The 21093-nt window shown below is 40.4% G+C and overlaps 2 protein-coding genes across 4 annotated transcripts in view; one reads left to right on the top strand and one right to left on the bottom strand.

Annotated features, from left to right (window-relative positions):
• ddx11 (DEAD/H (Asp-Glu-Ala-Asp/His) box helicase 11) overlaps positions 1 to 3586 on the bottom strand; it is a 40425-nt gene extending 36839 nt beyond the window's left edge. For 2 of the 3 annotated variants that reach the window (XM_062061219.1, XM_062061221.1), the window contains exons 1-2: positions 3372 to 3586; positions 1121 to 1259 (exon numbers count right to left, since the gene is read on the bottom strand). In XM_062061219.1, the coding sequence (XP_061917203.1) occupies positions 1121 to 1249 (129 nt within the window). In that variant the 5' untranslated portion in view covers positions 1250 to 1259; positions 3372 to 3586. Of the gene's footprint in view, positions 1 to 1120; positions 1260 to 3367 lie in introns of all 3 variants that reach the window. The other variant, XM_062061220.1, reaches the window with a different exon arrangement.
• A 285-nt stretch (positions 3587 to 3871) lies between these two features.
• Positions 3872 to 21093, top strand: part of fkbp4 (FKBP prolyl isomerase 4) — an 18306-nt gene continuing 1084 nt past the window's right edge. Inside the window, exons 1-10 of the mRNA XM_062061218.1 lie at positions 3872 to 4036; positions 4146 to 4277; positions 11492 to 11636; positions 11803 to 11945; positions 13812 to 13932; positions 16562 to 16718; positions 17263 to 17437; positions 17514 to 17699; positions 19473 to 19616; positions 20869 to 20964. Of these exons, the coding sequence (XP_061917202.1) occupies positions 4185 to 4277; positions 11492 to 11636; positions 11803 to 11945; positions 13812 to 13932; positions 16562 to 16718; positions 17263 to 17437; positions 17514 to 17699; positions 19473 to 19616; positions 20869 to 20964 (1260 nt within the window). The 5' untranslated portion in view covers positions 3872 to 4036; positions 4146 to 4184. The remainder of the gene's footprint in view (positions 4037 to 4145; positions 4278 to 11491; positions 11637 to 11802; positions 11946 to 13811; positions 13933 to 16561; positions 16719 to 17262; positions 17438 to 17513; positions 17700 to 19472; positions 19617 to 20868; positions 20965 to 21093) is intronic.

The following is a 21093-nucleotide window of genomic DNA, read 5'->3' as shown; positions in this document are numbered from 1 at the left end:
TATGTTAGATCCACTATGGACTGGACTCTCACAATTATGTAAGATGCACTATGGACTGGACTCTCACTATTATGTTAGATCCACTATGGACTGGACTCTCACACTATTATGTTAGATCCACAATGGACTGGACTCTCACACTATTATGTTAGATCCACTATGGACTGGACTCTCACAATTATGTTAGATCCACTATAGACTGGACTCTCACTATTATGTTAGATCCACTATGGACTGGACTCTCACACTATTATGTTAGATCCACTATGGACTGGACTCTCACTATTATGTTAGATCCACTATGGACTGGACTTTCACAAAATTATGCTAGACCCACTCGACGTCCATTGCATCCGGTCTCCCCTAGAGGGGGACGAGGGGTCACCCACATCTGCGGTCCTCTCCAAGGTTTCTCATAGTCATTCACATTGACATCCCACTGGGGTTGTGAGTTTTTCCTTGCCCTTATGTGGGCTCTGAACCGAAGATGTCGTTGTGGCTTGTGCAGCCCTTTGAGACACTTGTGGTTTAGGGCTGTATAAATAAACATTGATTGATTGATTGTCCCTCTCAGGATCGCGGGGGGTACTGGAGCCTATCCCAGCTGCATTCGGGCGGAAGGGGGGTAACACCCTGGACAAGTCGCCAGTTAGATTTCAGATGTTATTGTAATGCTGTTTTGGGGAAGCCAAGCACCAATTGAAATGATTTCAAAGGGCAACATTGATTAGAGGTACAAAGTGTTTTGAGTTAAACGCTCCGTCACAGAACCAGTTAAGCTTGTAAATTGAGGTGTTACTGTATTGGTGCGCTGTAATCTGACTCTAATGCACTAATGCGGCAAATTGACTAAGTATTTATTCTTTATATTGGACAGTGCATATTAATTAACAACCTTATACTCCTGTAGAGACTGTACATGTGCCAGGCTACAGCACAGCTGGTGGTTTCTGCTGACTGAGAAAAGTAAAAAGGCGAACGTGTTTTTCACTCCGTGATTGCGTTTAAAGGCTACATTCATTTAGTTTTCCAAATTCCACGTAAATGAGAATGTTCCTGAAAAACGGTGGAAAATAGGGGCCTTAATGTCACACTTTGAAAAGCCCCTGCACAAACCTACCGTTCCAGTTGGACTCTCAAAGATGCCAACTTTGCCCTGGTCAAGTGCACTGTACAAGGCGCACATGAAGTCCTCCTGGATGGTGTAAGGCTGGTAGGGAAATGGAAATTCAGATCTGCCATTTTCCATGATGATCAACCTGAAAATAGAAGCAGACACAGTACTCTTTCAGAAAACCACTTAAAACCTATCTTGCTGATTGTATTGCACCATATGTCCCGGCAAGAAAGCTGCGTTCAAAGAACTCCGGCTGATTAGTGATTCCCAGAGCCCCAAAAAAGTCTGCGGGCTATAGAGCGTTTTCTATTCGGGCTCCAGTACTCTGGAATGTTCTACAGGTAACAATTAGAGATGCTACCTTAGTAGAAGCATTTAAGTCCCATCTTAAAACTCATTTGTATACTCTAGCCTTTAAATAGACTCCCTTTTTGACCAGTTGATCTGCCGTTTCTTTTCTGCTCTGTTCCCCTCTCCTGTTTGGAGAGGTTATTCGGTGACCACAGATGATGCGCTAGCTGTTCAAAGTCGGGACCCGGGGTGGACCACTCATCTGTGCATCAGTTGGGGACGTCTCTGCGCTGCTGACCTGTCTCCACTCAAGATGATCTCCTGCTGGCCCCACAATGGACAGGACTCTCACTATTATGTTAGATCCACTATGGACTGGACTCTCACACTATTATGTTAGATCCACTATGGACTGGACTCTCATACTATTATGTTAGATCCACCATGGACTAGACTCTCACACTATTATGTTAGATCCACTATGGACTGGACTCTCACACTATTATGTTAGATCCACTATGGACTAGACTCTCACACTATTATGCTAGATTCACTATGGACTGGACTCACACTATTATGTTAGATCCACTATGGACTGGACTCTCACACTATTATGTTAGATCCACTATGGACAGGACTCTCACACTATTATGTTAGATCCACTATGGACTGGACTCTCACACTATTAACTAGATCCACTATGGACTGGACTCTCACACTATTATACCAGATCAACTATGGACTGGACTCTCACACTATTATGTTAGATCCACTATGGACTGGACTCTCACACTATTATGTTAGATCCACTATGGACTGGACTCACACTATTATGTTAGATCCACTATGGACTGGACTCTCACACTATTATGTTAGATCCACCATGGACTGGACTCTCACACTATTATGTTAGATCCACTATGGACTGGACTCTCACACTATTAACTAGATCCACTATGGACTGGACTCTCACACTATTATACCAGATCCACTATGGACTGGACTCTCACACTATTAACTAGATCCACTATGGACTGGACTCTCACACTATTATGTTAGATCCACTATGGACTGGACTCACACTATTATGTTAGATCCACTATGGACTGGACTCACACTATTATGTTAGATCCACTATGGAATGAACTCTCACACTATTATGTTAGATCCACTATGGACTGGACTCTCACACTATTATGTTAGATCCACTATGGACTGGACTCTCACACTATTAACAAGATCCACTATGGACTGGACTCACACTATTATGTTAGATCCACTATGGACTGGACTCTCACACTATTATGTTAGATCCACTATGGACTAGACTCTCACACTATTATGTTAGATCCACTATGGACTGGACTCTCACACTATTAACAAGATCCACTATGGACTGGACTCTCACACTATTATGTTAGATCCACTATGGACTGGACTCTCACACATTATGTTAGATCCACTATGGACTGGACTCTCACAATATTATGTTAGATCCACTATGGACTGGACTCTCACACATTATGTTGGATCCACTATGGACTGGACTCTCACAATATTATTCTAGATCCACTATGGACTGGACTTTCACACTATTAACTAGATCCACTCCACGTCCATTGTACCGGTGGCCCAGGGGGGTCGCAGTGGGTCCCCACATCTGTGGTCCCCTTCAAGGTTTCTCATTGTATCCCTTTGAGTTTTTCCTTGCCCTGATGTGGGATCTGAGCCGAGGATGTCGTTGTGGCTTGTGCAGCCCTTTGAGACACTCGTGATTTAGGGCTATATAAATACATTTTGATTGCAATGAATAAAAGCGGGTTTCATTCTTAATAAATGTCTGCCGGGATACAATATTGCATTACTTAGCTAAAACACGGAAGTGCTGATAATCCATCTATCCATTTTCTACCGCTTGTCCCTTTTGGATAATGTAACGTCTTATTTAGCCGTACTTACTTACTTAAGGTACAGCTAGCTAGTAGCACTGTAGCGGTCACAACCGCTGAACTTGTATCCAGGTGTACTTTCCCTTCTGCACCACGGTATGCTACATTTGACCAGAGATCATCTCCATGCTCCTTCCTCGCAGAAGATAACTCAAACAATATAAGGACTGGTATTTTTCAACTCCCGGCTTTTTAACAACCGCGCCAACAAGGAGCAAAGAGCACCGAATGTGACCAATGGGAAGACAGCTAAGATGGAGGAGCGCGTGTTGTACTGTACCGAACGGCGCTCTCGGGCGGACACTCCTCCGAATTTACGCCTTATATGTCATGGTTTTTTTTTACTTTATGCATTTTGTGGAATATAATTAAATATTATACAATTATTGATCAGAATCCGGACGAATTGTGTTACTAAAGGATGCAAGCACTGCGTATTATGATATCTTAGCGCCGCCTATTTCAGAGGTGAGGGTATATTTTATTTAACGCTCTTAGTGTTTCCTTCTAGAAATGTCTGGAAAGTTCTCTGCCTTGCTTGTTTGAGTGCTTGACAGTTGACTGTACAGTATATTGTGCGGTGGACTTTGCACTTTAGCTGTCTGCGGCGATTAAAAAAGCTACACAACCGCCTTCGGCGCGCCGCTATTTCGTTGAATATTAGCGAGCGCACTCTCGGGTAAATGCAGCTTTGTGTTATTATTGAAGTGGCGTTGTTAGCAAAGTCAGTTGGTCGGTGTCACGTGACTGGCAGTCAGCTTTAGCTACTCGCTGGTTTGTGGTTCCAGGTCGGCTCAAGACGCGCAGTTTCCCCCCTCCGATTTTCAATGACTGCCGAGGAGCAAACGGGCGAAAGGCAACACGGGCTCCAAATGGAGGGAGAAGACATCACGCCAAAGAAAGATGGGGGCGTTTTGAAGGTACGTTGGAAATGTTTCACGTGTTTCATTCATCAAGCTAGCTAGTGCGTTAGCCACTCGTGCTAACATGAGCTACATATAATAGAATGGACTTTATTGTCATTATATTTGCGTATAACGTGATTAAGGACTCCAATTTAAGGTGTGGTAGTGGAAACAAATATGGGATAAAAATTTATTACACAAGAAGTAATAAAGCTAAACAAGAATTGAAATAAACAGACTATTATCCAATAAAATTAGTAAGCATCCATCCATCCATCTATTTTCTACCGCTTGTCTTTTTTGGGGTCGCGGGGGGAGGTGCAGGAGCCTATCTCAGCTGCATTCGGGCAGAAGGCGGCGTACACCATGGACAAGTCGCCATCTCATCACAGGGCCAACAGCAATCCTGTACAATATACAAAATACTGTACAATATACAGAACAAATGGTTAGCTGATAAATAACGTGTATTTACTAATTGTGTGGATGCGAACAAGACCATTCTCATTGTTTAACTTTTCCTAAGCACTTTATCAATCAATCAATCAATGTTTATTTATATAGCCCTAAATCACAAGTGTCTCAAAGGGCTGTACAAGCCACAACGACATCCTCGGTACAGAGCCCACATACGGGCAAGGAAAAACTCACCCCAGTGGGACGTCGGTGAATGACTATGAGAAACCTTGGAGAGGACCGCATATGTGGGTAACCCCCCCCTCTAGGGGGGGGGTTAAGTGTATGATGCTGCAGGAACTTTAAAATCTTACCTCGTTATTGAGAAGTAGGCAGAATATATACATATTTGGAAGAGACTCAATTTATGGTATTCAATCAATCAATCAATCTTTACTTATATAGCCCTAAATCACGAGTGTCTCAAAGGGCTGCACAAGCCACAACGACATCCTCGGCTCAGATCCCACATCAGGGCAAGGAAAAACTCAACCCAATGGGATAACAATGAGAAACCTTGAAGGGGACCGCAGATGTGGGGCCCCCCCCTGGGCGACCGGTGCAATGGACGCCGAGTGGATCTAGCATAATATTGTGAGAGTCTAGTCCATAGTGGATCTAACATAATAGTGTGAGAGTCATACAATATTGTGTTAGGTCCACTATGGACTACCATAGTGGACCTAACATAATAGTGTGAGAGTGCAGTCCATAGTGGATCTAGCATAATATTGTGAGAGTCCAGTCCATAGTGGATCTAACACAATAGTGTGAGAGTTCAGTCCATAGTGGATCTAACATAATAGTGTGAGAGTCCAGTCCATAGTGGATCTAACATAATAGTGAGAGTCCAGTCCATAGTGGATCTAACATAATAGTGAGAGTCCAGTCCATAGTAGATCTAACATAATAGTGACAGTCCAGTCCATAGTGGATCTAACATAATAGTGACAGTCCAGTCCATAGTGGGGACAGCAGGAGATCATCTTGAGCGGAGACAGGTCAGCAGTGCAGAGACGTCCCCAACCGATGCACAGACGAGTGGTCCACCCTGGGTCCCGACTTTGGACAGCCAGCGCTTCATCCGTGGCCACCAAACCTGTGCCCCCCCCTCCACGAAGGAGAGGGGGGCAGAGCAGAAAAGAAACTGCAGATCAACTGGTCTAAAAGGGGGGTCTATTTAAAGACTAGAGTAGGGTTGGGTATCGTTTGAATTCGAACGATTCTGATTCCGATTCCGATTCTTTGTTTCGATTCCGATTCCTGACTATTCTCAATTCCGATTCTTTTAAGAGGCAGGGTCAAAAAAAAGTTTAGGATATTTTAAATGAGCTAACTAACCTACAGTCTTTCTGAATGAAATAGTCTGACATTCTCCATCAATTTTAATTCTATTAACTTTTTATGAACTTTACTATAAATTCCTCACAGGGCTGTTTTCAACTAGAATATAAATATCAAATCTATGAACTTGAATATAAATATTATAAATTATGAATACATTTTTCCAGGGGTACACTTTCCTCAAGAGAGCTTTATTTTTGAAAACCTCATGAAAACACTTTTACACACACAAGTGTATGATGCTGCAGGAAACCTCATGAAAACACTTTTACACACACAAGTGTATGACGCTGCAGGAAACCTCATGAAAACACATTTACACACAAGTGTATGATGCTGCAGGAAACCTCATGAAAACACATTTACACACAAGTGTATGATGCTGCAGGAAACCTCATGAAAACACATTTACACACAAGTGTATGATGCTGCAGGAAACCTCATGAAAACACATTTACACATAAGTGTATGATGCTGCAGGAAACCTCATGAAAACACATTTACACACAAGTGTATGATGCTGCAGGAAACCTCATGAAAACACATTTACACACACAAGTGTATGATGCTGCAGGTACTTAAACATGTTACCGTGCTCCCACTGATGGGCTAACCTGGTGCAGAAAAGCAAATAAACAATAAGAAACAACTTGCAAAACCCAGTCCAGATTAGCAGCAGGTACAGTATAAAATCAGAGACAGTTCTTGTTTAGGAAAATGACCATATCCGCCTTCTCAGGCAGGATGCGTGAGCGTTCTGGACAGATAGTGTCTCCTGCTGTGGAAAATACACGTTCGCTGGGTGTGGAAGAAGCTTGAACGCATAAATAGTAGAAAGCTAGATCTGACAGCAAAGGATAAGTCTTTTGTTGGTTCCACCGGACCACCACCATGCAGCAGGGTCGTCAGACATAAGTATCGGTGGAACGTCCTGGTACATCTGCAGCTCTCTCTCCACTCGTTTCTTGATGGACATGGAGCTCTGTTATTTCGCGGTTATTTCATTTTTTTTGTAAAGTAAAGCCACACTTTCGACCGCCGACGCCCGCTATCCATGCTTGAGCTTGACTGACTCGCTCGGCTATGCTAACACTTCCGGGGGTGGGCGCTTCTTCGTTGGTGTTCAGCGGCTTCTTCTTCCGGTTCGGCGGACATATTTTTTTCCGGTCGGCGGACTAAATTGGCGTGACAGCATCGAAAATAGGAATCGAAATTTAAACTTTTGAACGATTCCGTGAGAATCGGAAAGTTAGTCCCGGTTCCAATCGATATCCAACCCTAGACTAGAGTATACAAATGAGTTTTAAGATGGGACTTAAGATCAGGAATAAAAGAAAGGTAGAAGTTGGTTTATCCATAAACAGTAAGACTAAAATAATGCTATTTGGTAACAGTAGAAGAGAAAGTAAAACACAAATACAAATAGACGGAATAGAAATTGAAAGAGTAAATACAACGACATTTCTAGGTATAATGATTGATGATAAATTGAACTGGAAATGTCATGTAAAAAAACAAAACATAAAGTAGCAAGAAACACATCAATAATGAATAAAGCAAAACATGTTCTAGACCGGGGCAGCACGGTGTCAGAGGGGTTGGTGCGTCTGCCTCAATACGAAGGTATTGGGTTCGATCCTGCGCTCGGGATCTTTCTGTGTGGAGTTTGCATGTCCTCCCTGTGTCTGCGTGGGTTCCCTCCGGGTACTCCGGCTTCCTCCCACCTCCAAAGACATGCACCTGGGGATAGGTTGATTGGCAACACTAAATTGGCCCTAGTGTGTGAATGTGAGTGTGAATGTTGTCTCTGTGTTGGCCCTGTGATGAGGTGGCGACTTGTCCAGGGTGTACCCCGCCTTCCACCAGAATGCAGCTGAGATAGGCTCCAGCACCCCCCGCGACCCCAAAAGGGACAAGCGGTAGAAAATGGATAGATGGATGTTTTAGACTGGGGCAGCACGGTGGAAGAGGGGTTAGTGCGTCTGCCTCAATACGAAGGTCCTGGGTTCGATCCTGCGCTCTGGGTCTTTCTGTATGGAATTTGCATGTCCTCCCCGTGGCTGCATGGGTTCCCTCCGGGTACTCCGGCTTCCTCCCACCTCCAAAGACATGCACCTGGGGATAGGTTGATTGGCAACACTAAATTGGCCCTAGTGTGTGAGTGTGAATGTTGTCTGTCTAACTGTGTTGGCCCTGTGATGAGGTGGCGACTTGTCCAGGGTGTACCCCGCCTTCCGCCCATGTGCAGCTGAGATAGGCTCCAGCACCCCCGCACACCGAAGGGAATAAGCGGTAGAAAATGGATGGATGTTCTAGACCGGGGGTCGGCAACCCGCGGCTCTAGAGCCGCATGCGGCTCTTTAGCGCCGCCCTAGTGGCTCTCTGGAGATTTTTCAAAAATGTATGAAGAATGGAAAAAGATGAGGGGAAAAAAATATTTTTTTTGTTTTAGTATGGTTTCTGTAGGAGGACAAACATGACACAAACCTCCCTAAATGTTATAAATCACACTGTTTATATTAAACATGCTTCACTGATTCGAGTATTTGGTGAGCGCCGTTTTGTCCTACTTATTTTGGCGGTCCTTGAACTCACCGTATTGTTTGTTTACATGTATAACTTTCTCCGACTTTATAGGACGTGTTTTATGCCAATTTTTCTGTCTAATTTTGTCCACCACACTTTTAACGTTGTGCATGAGTGCACAAAGGTGAGTTTTGTTGATGTTATTGACTTGTGTGGAGTGCTAATCAGACATATTTGGTCACTGCATGACTGCAAGCTAATCGATGCTAACATGCTATTTAGGCTAGCGATATGTACATATTGCATCATCATGCCTCATTTGTAGGTATATTTGAGGTAATTTAGTTTCCTTTAAGTCCTCTTAATTAAATTTATATCTCATGACACATGTAATATGGCTTTTAATTTTTTGCGGCTCCAGACAGATTTGTTTTTGTATTTTTGGTCCAATATGGCTCTTTCAACATTTTGGGTTGCCGACCCCTGTTCTAGACCAAAAATCACTTCATATTCTCTACTGCTTGCTAGTGTTACCATATCTGAGTTATTGTGTAGAAATATGGGAAATAACTACAAAAGTACACTTCATTCATTAACGGTGTTACAAAAAAGATCAGTTATAATAATACATCATGTTGGATATAAAGAACATACAAACCCTTTATTTATTGCATCAATAATACTGAAAATTCCACAACATAGTGAATTTGCGAACCGGTAAAATGATACACAAAGCATACTATAACCTGCTAGCCAAGAATATACAACAATTCTTCTCAACAAAAGAGGAGAAATGTAATCTTAGAGAAAAACGAAGTTTAAAACATTTGTACGCATGTACAACACTTAAGGCCTAGTGGTTAGAGTGTCCGCCCTGAGATCGGTAGGTTGTGAGTTCAAACCCTGGCCGAGTCATACCAAAGACTATAAAAAAATGGGACCCATTACCTCCCTGCTTGGCACTCAGCATCAAGGGTTGGAATTGGGGGTTAAATCACCAAAATGATTCCCAGGCGCGGCACCACTGCTGCCCACTGCTCCCCTCACCTCCCAGGGGGTGAACAAGGGGATGGGTCAAATGCAGAGGACAAATTTCACCACACCTAGTGTGTGTGACAATCATTGGTACTTTAACTTTAACTTAAGACCTTCAGTATATCAGTATGTGGAATTAAATGATGGGATGGATTAAGCAAAGCAATCAAACAATGTACTAATATGAAACACTTAAAGTGTTTACAAAGTACAAAGAAGAAGAACCATGATAAACATTCTGAATTTATCTCATCCATCCATTCATTTTCAAGATAATCTTACTCCCCTTTACGATATGAAATTTAACTTACTTCACCAATTAGTATTTATTTATTAGGGACCGAATGTCCCTTTGGGACAGAGGACCCTATTGTATTTTTTTTATTGTTATTACTTATGGAGTATATTGTGAATAAATTGAGAACAGGAAGTGAACACAAGTTTTAGCAACTGTTATGTAAGGGAAAAGGGGTAGGATTAAATCAGCTCTGCTTCTTCCTACTCCTTTTCGAATATGTTGAAAAGAGAAACTGGAAATTGTGATGTATCATGTTGTATGCATGCATGTTCCAAATAAACTCAAACTCAATGTGAAAATTGAGAAGGTGTCTAAAAGGTCATCCTAGATGAAAAGTTGACATGGAAAGCGTGGGACGGCGTGGCGAAGTTGGTAGAGTGGCTGTGCCAGCAATCTGAGTGTTGCTGGTTACTGGGGTTCAATTCCCACCTTCTACCTTCCTAGTCACGTCCGTTGTGTCCTTGGGCAAGACACTTCACCCTTTGCCTCTGATGGCTGCTGGTTAGCGCCTTGCATGGCAGCTCCCGCCATCAGTGTGTGAATGTGTGTGTGAATGGGTAAATGTGGAAATACTGTCAAAGCGCTTTGAGTACCTTGAAGGTAGAAAAGCGCTATACAAGTATAACCCATTTATCATTTATCATTTAAAGCTCATATATTGCATGTAAAAAATACGGTATCTAAAAGCTTATTTATTTTGAACAAGGTTAAATACAGTTACCGAATTTCCCTGTATAATACAATGAGAATGTTATATTGCTCGATTATTCTACCTTATTTCAGTTATTGTGCAGAAATATGGGGAAATACATATCACAGCAACATAATGCCTTTATTTCTTTTACAGAAAAGAGCAATTCATATTATTTTTAAAGTAGGATATAGAGACCACACAAATCCCCTCTTCATTAGGTCAGGATTATTAAAACTGAAAGACATTGTAGAATTGCATACTCTATTAGTGATGTTCAAAGCTAGAAATAAAGTTCTTCCGAAGGACTTGCAAACGTTATTCGTGTTCACGTCTGAAGATGAGAATCACAGAAGGCCGTATGATTTTAAACATCCAAGAGTGGAACAAATTTGAAAGAAATGTGCTTGTCTGTTGCTGGTGTGAAAGCATGGAATTCTCTAAAGAAAGACTTAAAAGTTGCAAGAATATTTTTGAATTTAAAAAGAGTTACAAAAGGAGACAATTGGCATTATATCAAACTGATTTTTGGTTTTGATTGGACATGTCATTGTGAAAATGCTTTAACAAAAAATAAAAAGTATGTTGGAGTTCGGGTGTTGGTGGAGGGAACAGTGATAAAGTCATCTAAAATAAAGAAAGGGGGCAGATAAATATAATATTATTCTTCCATTTGCTCCTTTCTGATCATGGAAATGTATAAGAAACAAAAAAAAAACAATGAAAGTGTGAACTGTATGTGGCTTGTATTAATGCATTTTCGTGAAAGGAATAATAAGAAATGACATATAAATAACAATAATATTAAATGCAAAACACATTCCTGCATTGTTTTTTACCATGAGTTGAACCTCTCCTCTCACCATGTTGTGTTTTCAGCTGATCAAAAGGGAAGGAACAGCCACCGAGCTGCCAATGACCGGCGACAAGGTGTCTTTGCACTATGTGGGCACTCTCCTGGATGGTACTGAGTTTGACTCCAGTAAAAACCGAAAAGATCCGTTCTCTTTCGAGTTGGGCAAAGGTTAGCTCCTATCTCACGGAGACGTCAACATCCACCCTTCATGCGGGGCAGCAAATTGTTTTATTTTCACTTCCATCTTCTCACTCTGTCCCTCTCGCTTGTGGGTGTATTTCTTTCTTTCTTTCTGTCTGTGTGTGCGTGCGCGTGTGTGTGTGTGTGTGTGTAGGTCAAGTCATAAAGGCATGGGACATTGGTGTGGCTACTATGAAAAAAGGGGAGCTCTGCCAACTCACCTGTAAACCAGAATATGCATATGGCGTAGCAGGCTCCCCACCTAAAATACCCCCCAATGCTACGCTTGTTTTTGAGGTAAGTCTGACTTGCCTGGAGTTCTCATAATGATCATTGTCTGACTCAAATTGTTAATATAATCTAATATATACAGTGTTTCCCATAAACTGCCAAGATACCTGTGGCGGTGGAGGTGTGGCTATGGGCGTGGTCACCATGACATCATTGAGTAATTTGCATAATTTACTACAATGATATGATTTTCTCTAAAAAGGCTCAAAAAATGTATACTTACTAATTAATAATAACAGTTTTGTTTTAAACGTCCATCCATCCATCCATTTTACAATATAATTACCACACTTTATGTACATATTTATATACAGATTTGAACAATAAGTTATTCAGTGAAATATATTTATCAATTGTGGTTCTTACAAAAAATATATCTTATAAAAATATAGAAGCTAAAATGTGTCTTAAAGCTCTGCCCCTTTAATTAGTGCATACTAAATAATTTAACTTTAGCCTACTACTACAACCATATTATTTACCAGCAACAAAGTGAAACAGAGGCACAGGTGTCCTGCCACAGTCAGTAACAAATAAACAGAAAACAATAGTGGTGGTAGATAGACACAAAGCTTCATCAAACATCTGATCCACTGAACAAAGCGCTCCAAAAATCTTGATCCTACACTTCTCTTTTGTAAAGTAAATCTGAACAGCCGATATGGGCATCTGCATCAACTATATGATTTGCCTGAGAAGCTGGACAGGACCCTTAATTCTTTCGTGGCGGGCAGCCACAAATAAATGAATGTGTGGGAAACACTGATATATAATGTATAACTTATGGTTAAAATCAATCATTAAAAATGTATAGCTCTTAATCATGTAATCGTATTCACTGTTTTTATTGTATATGTTTTCCATGGTGGTGTAACGGTACATGCTGCTGCCTTTTGCACATATGGCGCAGGTTCGATTCCAACACCCAGCTGTTGGAAATGTCTTGTGACAAAACACGGAAAAGAAGGAAAGGAATCTTGCATAAAAATCAAACCAAATCAAACGCGCGATTCACTCGCTGTGTTAAAAGCCGAAAGACATAAGAACATACACAAATTATTGTATAAGTTTATTTGGACTTGATGTCTTTGATCAGCTACAAGGGCGGAAACTGATACAACAAATATTTGACTGTTATTTAAGAATAGGATGTCTCTCTTAATGTTCGGAACTCCTTTTTCCAAGCAGTAATCTTGCCCAGATTGGTCGTAGCATTAATGGTGGCTCATTTTTCATAGCTGACGCCATGTTGTATTTCTTTAGACAGCAAATTAATTAAGACTAGTGCAACAGCTCCTCTGCTGGATGCAGCCAAGTGGTGCACTCTACTTTGCTTGTATTGCTTCCAGGACACAATTAATCAACAATTCCAGGCAATAGACAGAATTCTTCGGACTTACTCCCAATAGGGAGTAACCGTGCCTGGGCACACTACACTCAAGAGAATAGACTTTTAAACAGCTCTACTTGTGTACATGGTCTAGTGCCAAAGTACAACTCTGGCATGTTAGAGCCATGTGAACCATCTCAGGTTTTAAGAACTTCATGGAGTGGTCTCCTGCTGGGATGAAACATGGTGAGGCCACGTTTGTGTTTTATGCTTGAGTCCTTAAATCCGTGCCGTCACTGCTCAGGTAGGTAATTATGACAACTTTGAACGAGGTATAGATTTACAACGACTCCAAATAAGACTGAAAATACTTGACAAATTCACAAAAATTGCAGCAGTATAGAAATGATGGCACAATTAAACTGGCCATGACTCAAATGCAGTGTCAGCGGGGGTCAGGGAAGGGTGGGGGAATTGCGCTCAAGTGGCCTTTTTGAGTGCGGCCTTAAAGATCAATTTATCGATTATATCCAAACCTGCAGATGGAACTTCTTGAATTCCGTGGAGAAGACTTAACTGAAGACGAGGACGGTGGAATCATCCGTCATATTCTCACCAGAGGGCAGGGCTACGCCAAGCCTAGTGAAGGATCCTCTGTTGAAGGTAACAAATCTGATATTGTAATTCTACTGTGAAAATAATGATTATTTGCCTAAAATGATGTACATTTTAATATCATAATATAAATTGAAATATACAGTTTAAAAGCTATTATTGGCGACTTGGGGCTTTTTTTTTTTTTTTTTTAAGTCACATGCAAATTTTATGAGTCAGGTGCTTGTTTTTGAACCTGTAGGTCTTTAATTGGGTTGGCTTTTCTGTTTATGTGGTAGGTAGTTTTTTGCTTTCTCCACCACCGTTTCCTGGTTATCCCCGTCGACTCTGAACGCCGCCAAACACACACACATGATGTTCATCTTGTCATTCGTCACTCATCTCAAAGAGACGTTCGAAAGACTTGCTCATTATATAACAGCAGTACCTTAACTCACGGGACTGATTCGTTCCACGACTAAGCTCGTAACTCAGAACACTTGTATATCAAAGCAGCCCCACCCATTTACAGTAAATGAATCAAAATCAATTGAATCCACGCTGGGCCCTCCCAAAACATCACCATTTTAACATGTAAAATGCCTTAACAGAAAAACAAACTTTTAGATAAATACTGTTACAAAATCAATACAGTAGAATGTACTACAACGACAGTAGTTTTATAAAGTAATATTATTATACAGCGTTGACTTTGGGGACTTGTTAATGCAGTGTCTCCTTCAGTCTTATGTTTGTGGGTAGAAAGGACCTGCAGTAGCGCTCTTTCTTGCACTGTGGATGTAACAGTCTAATGCTGAAGAAACTACTGGGGTGAGAGGGATTGGACATGATGGATGTCATCTTGGTCAGCATTCTTCTGTCAGCCACCTCCTCAATGCTGTCTAGTGGGCAGCCTAGGGTTAAAGCAATGGTACAGTATCATTGTAGCATTGTCAAAAAAATAAAGACCAAAGTGGGTCAAATTAAGGATAAACACACTTACTGTAATTAAACACAAGCATAATGCTCAAATGTTCTAATCAGATTTATTACTTTCAAGTGCAAATAATAATAATGCAGGAACATTGAGTGTTTCAAGTAACCCATTAAACTTTTAGGTGAGTGTCTTTTAAACTGTCAATGTAAACATTCAGTGTAAGAACTGGAAAATGTTAATGTTCAGTTTAGGGCTGCAACAACTAATCGATTATAAAAATAGTTGCCGATTAATTTAGTCATCGATTCGTTGGATCTATGCTATGCGCATAGGCAATTTTTTTAAATTTTTTTTAGTAATTTATTTTTATTTATGTACAAACAGCTGAGAAACAATAATCATAATAAGTATGGTGCCAGTATGCTGGTTTTTTTTCAATATAATACTGGAAAGGATAGAAATGTAGTTTGTCTCTTGTATCCGATTATTAATCGAAGTAATAATCGACAGATTAATCGATTATCAAATTAATCGTTAGTTGCAGCCCTAGTTCAGTTTAGTGTCTTTCAAGTATTAACTTCCTAAGAACCAGTGTCTTACTCAATAGACATTTTTGTTTTAGGAGAATGCCGATAGTCAGGAGATGAACTGACCATTTAACAATGTAAATGTAACACAGGCCAGCCAGTGTGGCTGGGCCATGTGTACATTGGTAAACCTCACTCCCTGCAAACTCAAGAGCAGTGCTTGGGATTTTAAGTCAGTAGCTAGCACGCTCGTCTTTCATGCCTAACGACTCAGGTTCGACTCCCGGGCGTAACAGAAAAAGCAGTCACTAAACTAGACGGATTAGTAATTAGTAATTAGTGAGGCACTTATGTGCCTCACTAATTGATGTTAGGCCCTGCTGGCTTCTTGGTTTCACCACTGCATGTACTTCTTGAAAGTCAACCGGTGGTAACTCGTTTCTGTCATGGAAAAAATCACTGGCAACAGTTAGATCCCCCCCCCAAAAAAAACGTCTGTTGCACAACAAAATCAATGCAGGTTCTAGGTGACTTCCAGGTCATGCAATTTTTTCGGAAACAATATTAAAAATATATTTTGAAGTAGATTTAAAGACAATAGAAAATAAGACATGCGATTTTGTTATTCTTATAGTGCGGAAATTAACACAGGTCTGGCTATAAGAATAACAAAATTGCATAATTTTTTGAAGACCTTGGATAACCTTTTTGGATTACAGAAAATAGGACATGTCTGTGCACCTTTTCTTTGTGACATGGGTGTTACAGCCACAAAACAGACAAATTAATGAGCTAAATATAGCCAACATGTCATACATCAATCATAGCTACCTCTGCTGGTAAATAAACCAGTATTTGGTTATTAAATAAATACTTTATTTTGCCTGAACCAATCAATGCCCGGTATTTCACTTCTATTATCTTGTTATACACTTTGTTGGTACCATTTTTCCATTGACACCATTGGAATGTAAAGTCATTTAGGTGCAGGTGGCAACTGCAGGCCCAACTTTTAGTTAATATATTGTGTCAAGCCATTGATCATTGCACTGTGTTGATCCCTAAATGTGTGCATTTGTACTAAGTTAAACCTATTACATAAATTAGTTAAAAGTTATTTGTCATTATTTCGCGAAATATAGTCTCTTTTTCATTTAGTTGTCTTTAAATGTAATCTTGAAAAAATGTGCAGAGACCCTGAAGAGTAACTGGGGAATTTTGCTTCTCCACTCAGTGACCGTGGAGGGCACCTGTGAAGGACGTGTTTTCGATGAGAGAGAACTTATGTTTGAGCTCGGGGATGGCGAAAGCTTGGGATTACCGACTGGAGTGGACAAAGCCATCAAAGCTATGGAGCAGGGAGAAGAAGCCATCTTTCACATCAAACCCAAGTAAACTCCAATGTTCAATGTTTAGGAGCTTTATATTGATCTGCAACAGGTTAGCAGAGTTTTACCTCCACGTAATTGATTTTGGCAAATTAAAAGCCGCCACACCTTTTTAAAAAATAAGGGTTTTTTTACGTGAAAACAAATTAATGTAATGTATACATGATTATAAACTCTAATACAGTCACCAATAATACCAGAAAAATATGCTAGATGATTTGCTGGTCATTTTTAGTAAAGAAAAGTTGCGAAAAGGATTGGAAAAGTCTCGAAACTTGAACAATTCTCAACAAAGTATATTGTACAAAGCAAAACTATATAAGAAAACATATATAACAATACTAAATAACACAGATTTGTTTTTAAATGTATCTATAACATTTTTATAACCTTTTTAAAGAAAATATACTGTATGCATCATTGCAGTTTATGCAAATGATATGCAGATGTCACACCCCTAGCCACGCCCCCTCCACCACAGGTATGTTTGCCATCCGTGGGAAACCCTGGGTTAGGTCAAGTTATTTAACTCAGGTATTTCTTACAGGTATGGTTTTGGGAATGCTGGAAATGCCAAGTATAACGTCCCTGGCGGAGCAATGTTGCAGTACAAGATCAAGCTGAAAGCCTTCGAAAAGGCAAAAGAATCGTGGGAGATGAATCCCTCAGAGAAGTTAGAGCAGAGTGGTGTTGTTAAAGAGAAAGGCACACTGTATTTTAAGGTATGTTTACAAACTACACTGCTCCAACAAACATTGAACTTGTTGTGTGAAATACTGCTTTCCTTTTTTTCTCCAGGAGGGGAAGTTCAAGCAAGCGTCCGTACAGTACAAAAGGATTGTGTCGTGGCTTGAGAACGAATCGTCTTTGTCTGAAGAGGACGACAAGAAGGCTAAATCTTTGCGGCTGGCTGCTCATTTGAACTTGGCCATGTGCTACCTTAAACTCAAAGAGCACAGCCTTGCTCTGGAGAACTGTGACAAGGCAAGACACTTGACATGTCTCAACAACAGGAGTTCCTCCGTCTACACTAAAGTTTTGTACCTATGATGGCGTTGTAATATCAGTTTTAGGCTATGTTCACACTGCAGGGTCGGATGTTTTTGTCAAATCCGATCTCCTTATGTGGCCGTTCACGTTACAAAAAACATTTGATTTTTAATGTAAATGCAACCTGACCTGTATGCGTACATGCTTTCATGTCGTCGCACGCACTGCGGTGTTGACAGACGTAAACATGGCTTTAACTCTAGTCGGTCTCAGTACTGGCGCATTTCAATGATTTTGTGCAAACAAAATCAACATTTTCTGGACCGAATTATTGCGCGTAGCAGATTAAGAAAGAAGAGGGCAAGTATAGTCTGTCCCTGAATTGGCAGTTTTGAGGTATTTTGCTTCAATGTCTGCTTGAAGAGCGCCTCTGTGGGTGGGCAGTTGTAGACAAGAGTGGTGGAACATTCATGGGAGTTCCCAAAACATTATTTTCACCTGATTTGTGCTATGTTGTCAACTAATTATTTTGTAACCATCTATTTTGGTAAATACTGTAAATATAACGCTTGCTGCTTTTTGATGACTTTTTGGTCGGAAGAGCGCGGGGGGACGCATCGCGTACATAACCAGTTTATGTCCGCATACGAAAGAGGCCTCGGTCGGATATGAAAAATCCGTAATTGTACTGTTCTCACTGGCATGAACAAATCCGATATACAGGTCGCAAATAGGCAAAAAAAGGGGAATGACCTGCGGTGTGAACGAGGCCTTAGTGTAAATCAGAACTTTTACCTAAATAAGATCCAAGTCACTTGCACTGCATACAGAACATATGTAGGACATACACTACCGTTCAAAAGTTTGGGGTCACATTGAAATATCCTTATTTTTGAAGGAAAAGCACTGTACTTTTCAATGAAGATAACTTTAAACTAGTCTTAACTTTAAAGAAATACACTCTATACATTGCTAATGTGGTAAATTACTATTCTATCTGCAAATGTCTGTTTTTTGGTGCAATATCTACATAGGTGTATAGAGGCCCATTTCCAGAAACTATCACTCCAGTGTTCTAATGGTACAATGTGTTTGCTCATTGGCTCAGAAGACTAATTGATGATTAGAAAACCCTTGTGCAATCATGTTCACACATCTGAAAACAGTTTAGCTCGTTACAGAAGCTGCAAAACTGACCTTCCTTTGAGCAGATTGAGTTTCTGGAGCATCACATTTGTGGGGTCAATTAAACGCTCAAAATGGCCAGAAAAAGAGAACTTTCATCTGAAACTCGACATTCCACAAAATTGTTTGGGTGACCCCAAACTTTTGAACGGTAGTGTATACAAATATTAAATGAAAGGATAATAACTCTTTATTTTGTGTTGTTTGCTTGTAATCTGGAAGGGTCATTGCAAGGGACAGAGAGACAGATTGGGAGGAACTAGTCTCAATAATGACACCTTTAGGCACCTAATGTTGATTGTCTTTTCTCCACTTTCTAGTCATTTTACGCTACCCAATTTCACATGTTTTCCTTTTCCTTTTAGCACTGTCTTATGCTTTGGAGACATAATGTAGAGCAAAACAGCTATTTAAAAGAATGAAAGTGACGTACTTACTCTATTCTGTACAGTAGATCATTTATGGTAGTGCATTGTAACACAAAACTTCAGAATGCGAACACTGACCGTACAGGAGAACCTTCAAGAGCAGAACATGACAATGCAATGGTTGTTTAACTAGCTAAACTTGTGGTAATTGTAGGCCCTGGAGTTGGAGGAGTCTAATGAGAAGGCGGTGTTCCGGAGGGGTGAAGCACTGATTGGTATGAAGGAGTTTGACAAGGCCAAAGACGACTTCCAGCGTGTTATTCAACTCTATCCTTCCAACAAAGCTGCAAAAGGCCAGGTATGGTTTTCAGTTTAGAACACCTAAAAGTGGGTTGTCCAGACTTTTTCCGTCAAGGGCCACATACAGAAAAATCTAAGGATCTGGCGGGGGCCACTGTTTGTCACTGAATGCATCAAAACTATGACACCTGTGAGTGAAAACCATTTCAGGTGACTACCTCTTGAAGCTCATCGAGAGAATGCTAAGAGTGTGCAAAGCAGTAATCAGAGCAAAGGGTGGCTATTTTGAAAAAAACTACAATATAAAACATGTTTTCAATTATTTCACCTTTGTTAAGTACATAACTCCACATGTGTTCATTCATAGTTTTGATGTGACAATCTACAATGTAAATAGTCATGAAAATAAAGAAAACACATTGAATGAGAAGGTGTCCAAACTTTTGGCCTGTACTGTACATTTTTTTAAATACCATATCCAATATTTTTTTAAATAAATTAAACAAATATCTTTGGTTCAATGACAAATATTTACAAAAATAATTAATAAAAACATTATTTTAAAAGACACATTTATGTTTTTGTTTTAAATACTAACTATTACCGTAATTTCCGGACTATAAGCCGCACCTGACTATAAACCGCACCAGCTAAATTTAGGGGGAAATACCGATTGCTCCATATATAAGCCGCACCCGACTATAAGCCGCAGGGTTTTGATGTGTAATTACCGTAGTATATAGGGGTTCCTGCTACCACGGAGGGGATTGTCGGGACAGAGATGACTGTTTGGGAACGCAAAGCGTCCCATTTATTAACAATAAATCTTTCAATCATTCAATCAAACTTTCACATCTTTGACATGGCGAACAGCATTCGTGCAGAGTACAAATAATACAACGGTGCAAAGTAATACAAAGTGCTCGCCTGTACGTTATCAAAATAACCAGCCTACCAGTATATGAAAAGTCAGTCTTTAATCATTGTGTCATCGTCTTCCTCCTGCGTACTAAAACCACCGAAATCCTCTTCGTCGGTGTCGGAGAAGAACAGGCCGCAAATAAGCCGCACCCTTGTATAAGCCGCAGGGACCAGAACGAGGGGGAAAAGTAGCGGCTTATAGTCCGGAAATTACGGTAAATGTATATTACATATTATAAATAACTCTGTCTTTTAGTGCATTCCTAAGTCACGCTAAAAGATGTTTCTAAATGAATATTTCTCGGACATTGCTAATCAAGGACTAGACTAAACTGACAGAATATGTTATTGTATTTCATGAGCTGGGAACTGCAACTTCTCTTTTTCAGATGCTTCTATGTCAGAAAAAAATCAGGGAGGAGCATGAAAAGGACAAGCGCACATATGCCAACATGTTCCAGAAGTTTGCAGAGAGGGATTTAAAGGTAACTGATGTTTTTCTCCACACAACAAGCACAGTGAGCCATGGAGGCCATTGGTATTTTTCAATGAATAACTTTCCCACTCTTTTTAGCCACACACAAAAAAAGCCTTTTAGCTCATTTTATAGGCAT

The sequence above is a fragment of the Entelurus aequoreus genome, linkage group LG10 (genome assembly GCF_033978785.1).
Source record: "Entelurus aequoreus isolate RoL-2023_Sb linkage group LG10, RoL_Eaeq_v1.1, whole genome shotgun sequence".
Taxonomy (NCBI): Eukaryota; Metazoa; Chordata; class Actinopteri; order Syngnathiformes; family Syngnathidae; genus Entelurus; species Entelurus aequoreus.
This window is presented reverse-complemented; position numbering and strand designations above follow the sequence as displayed.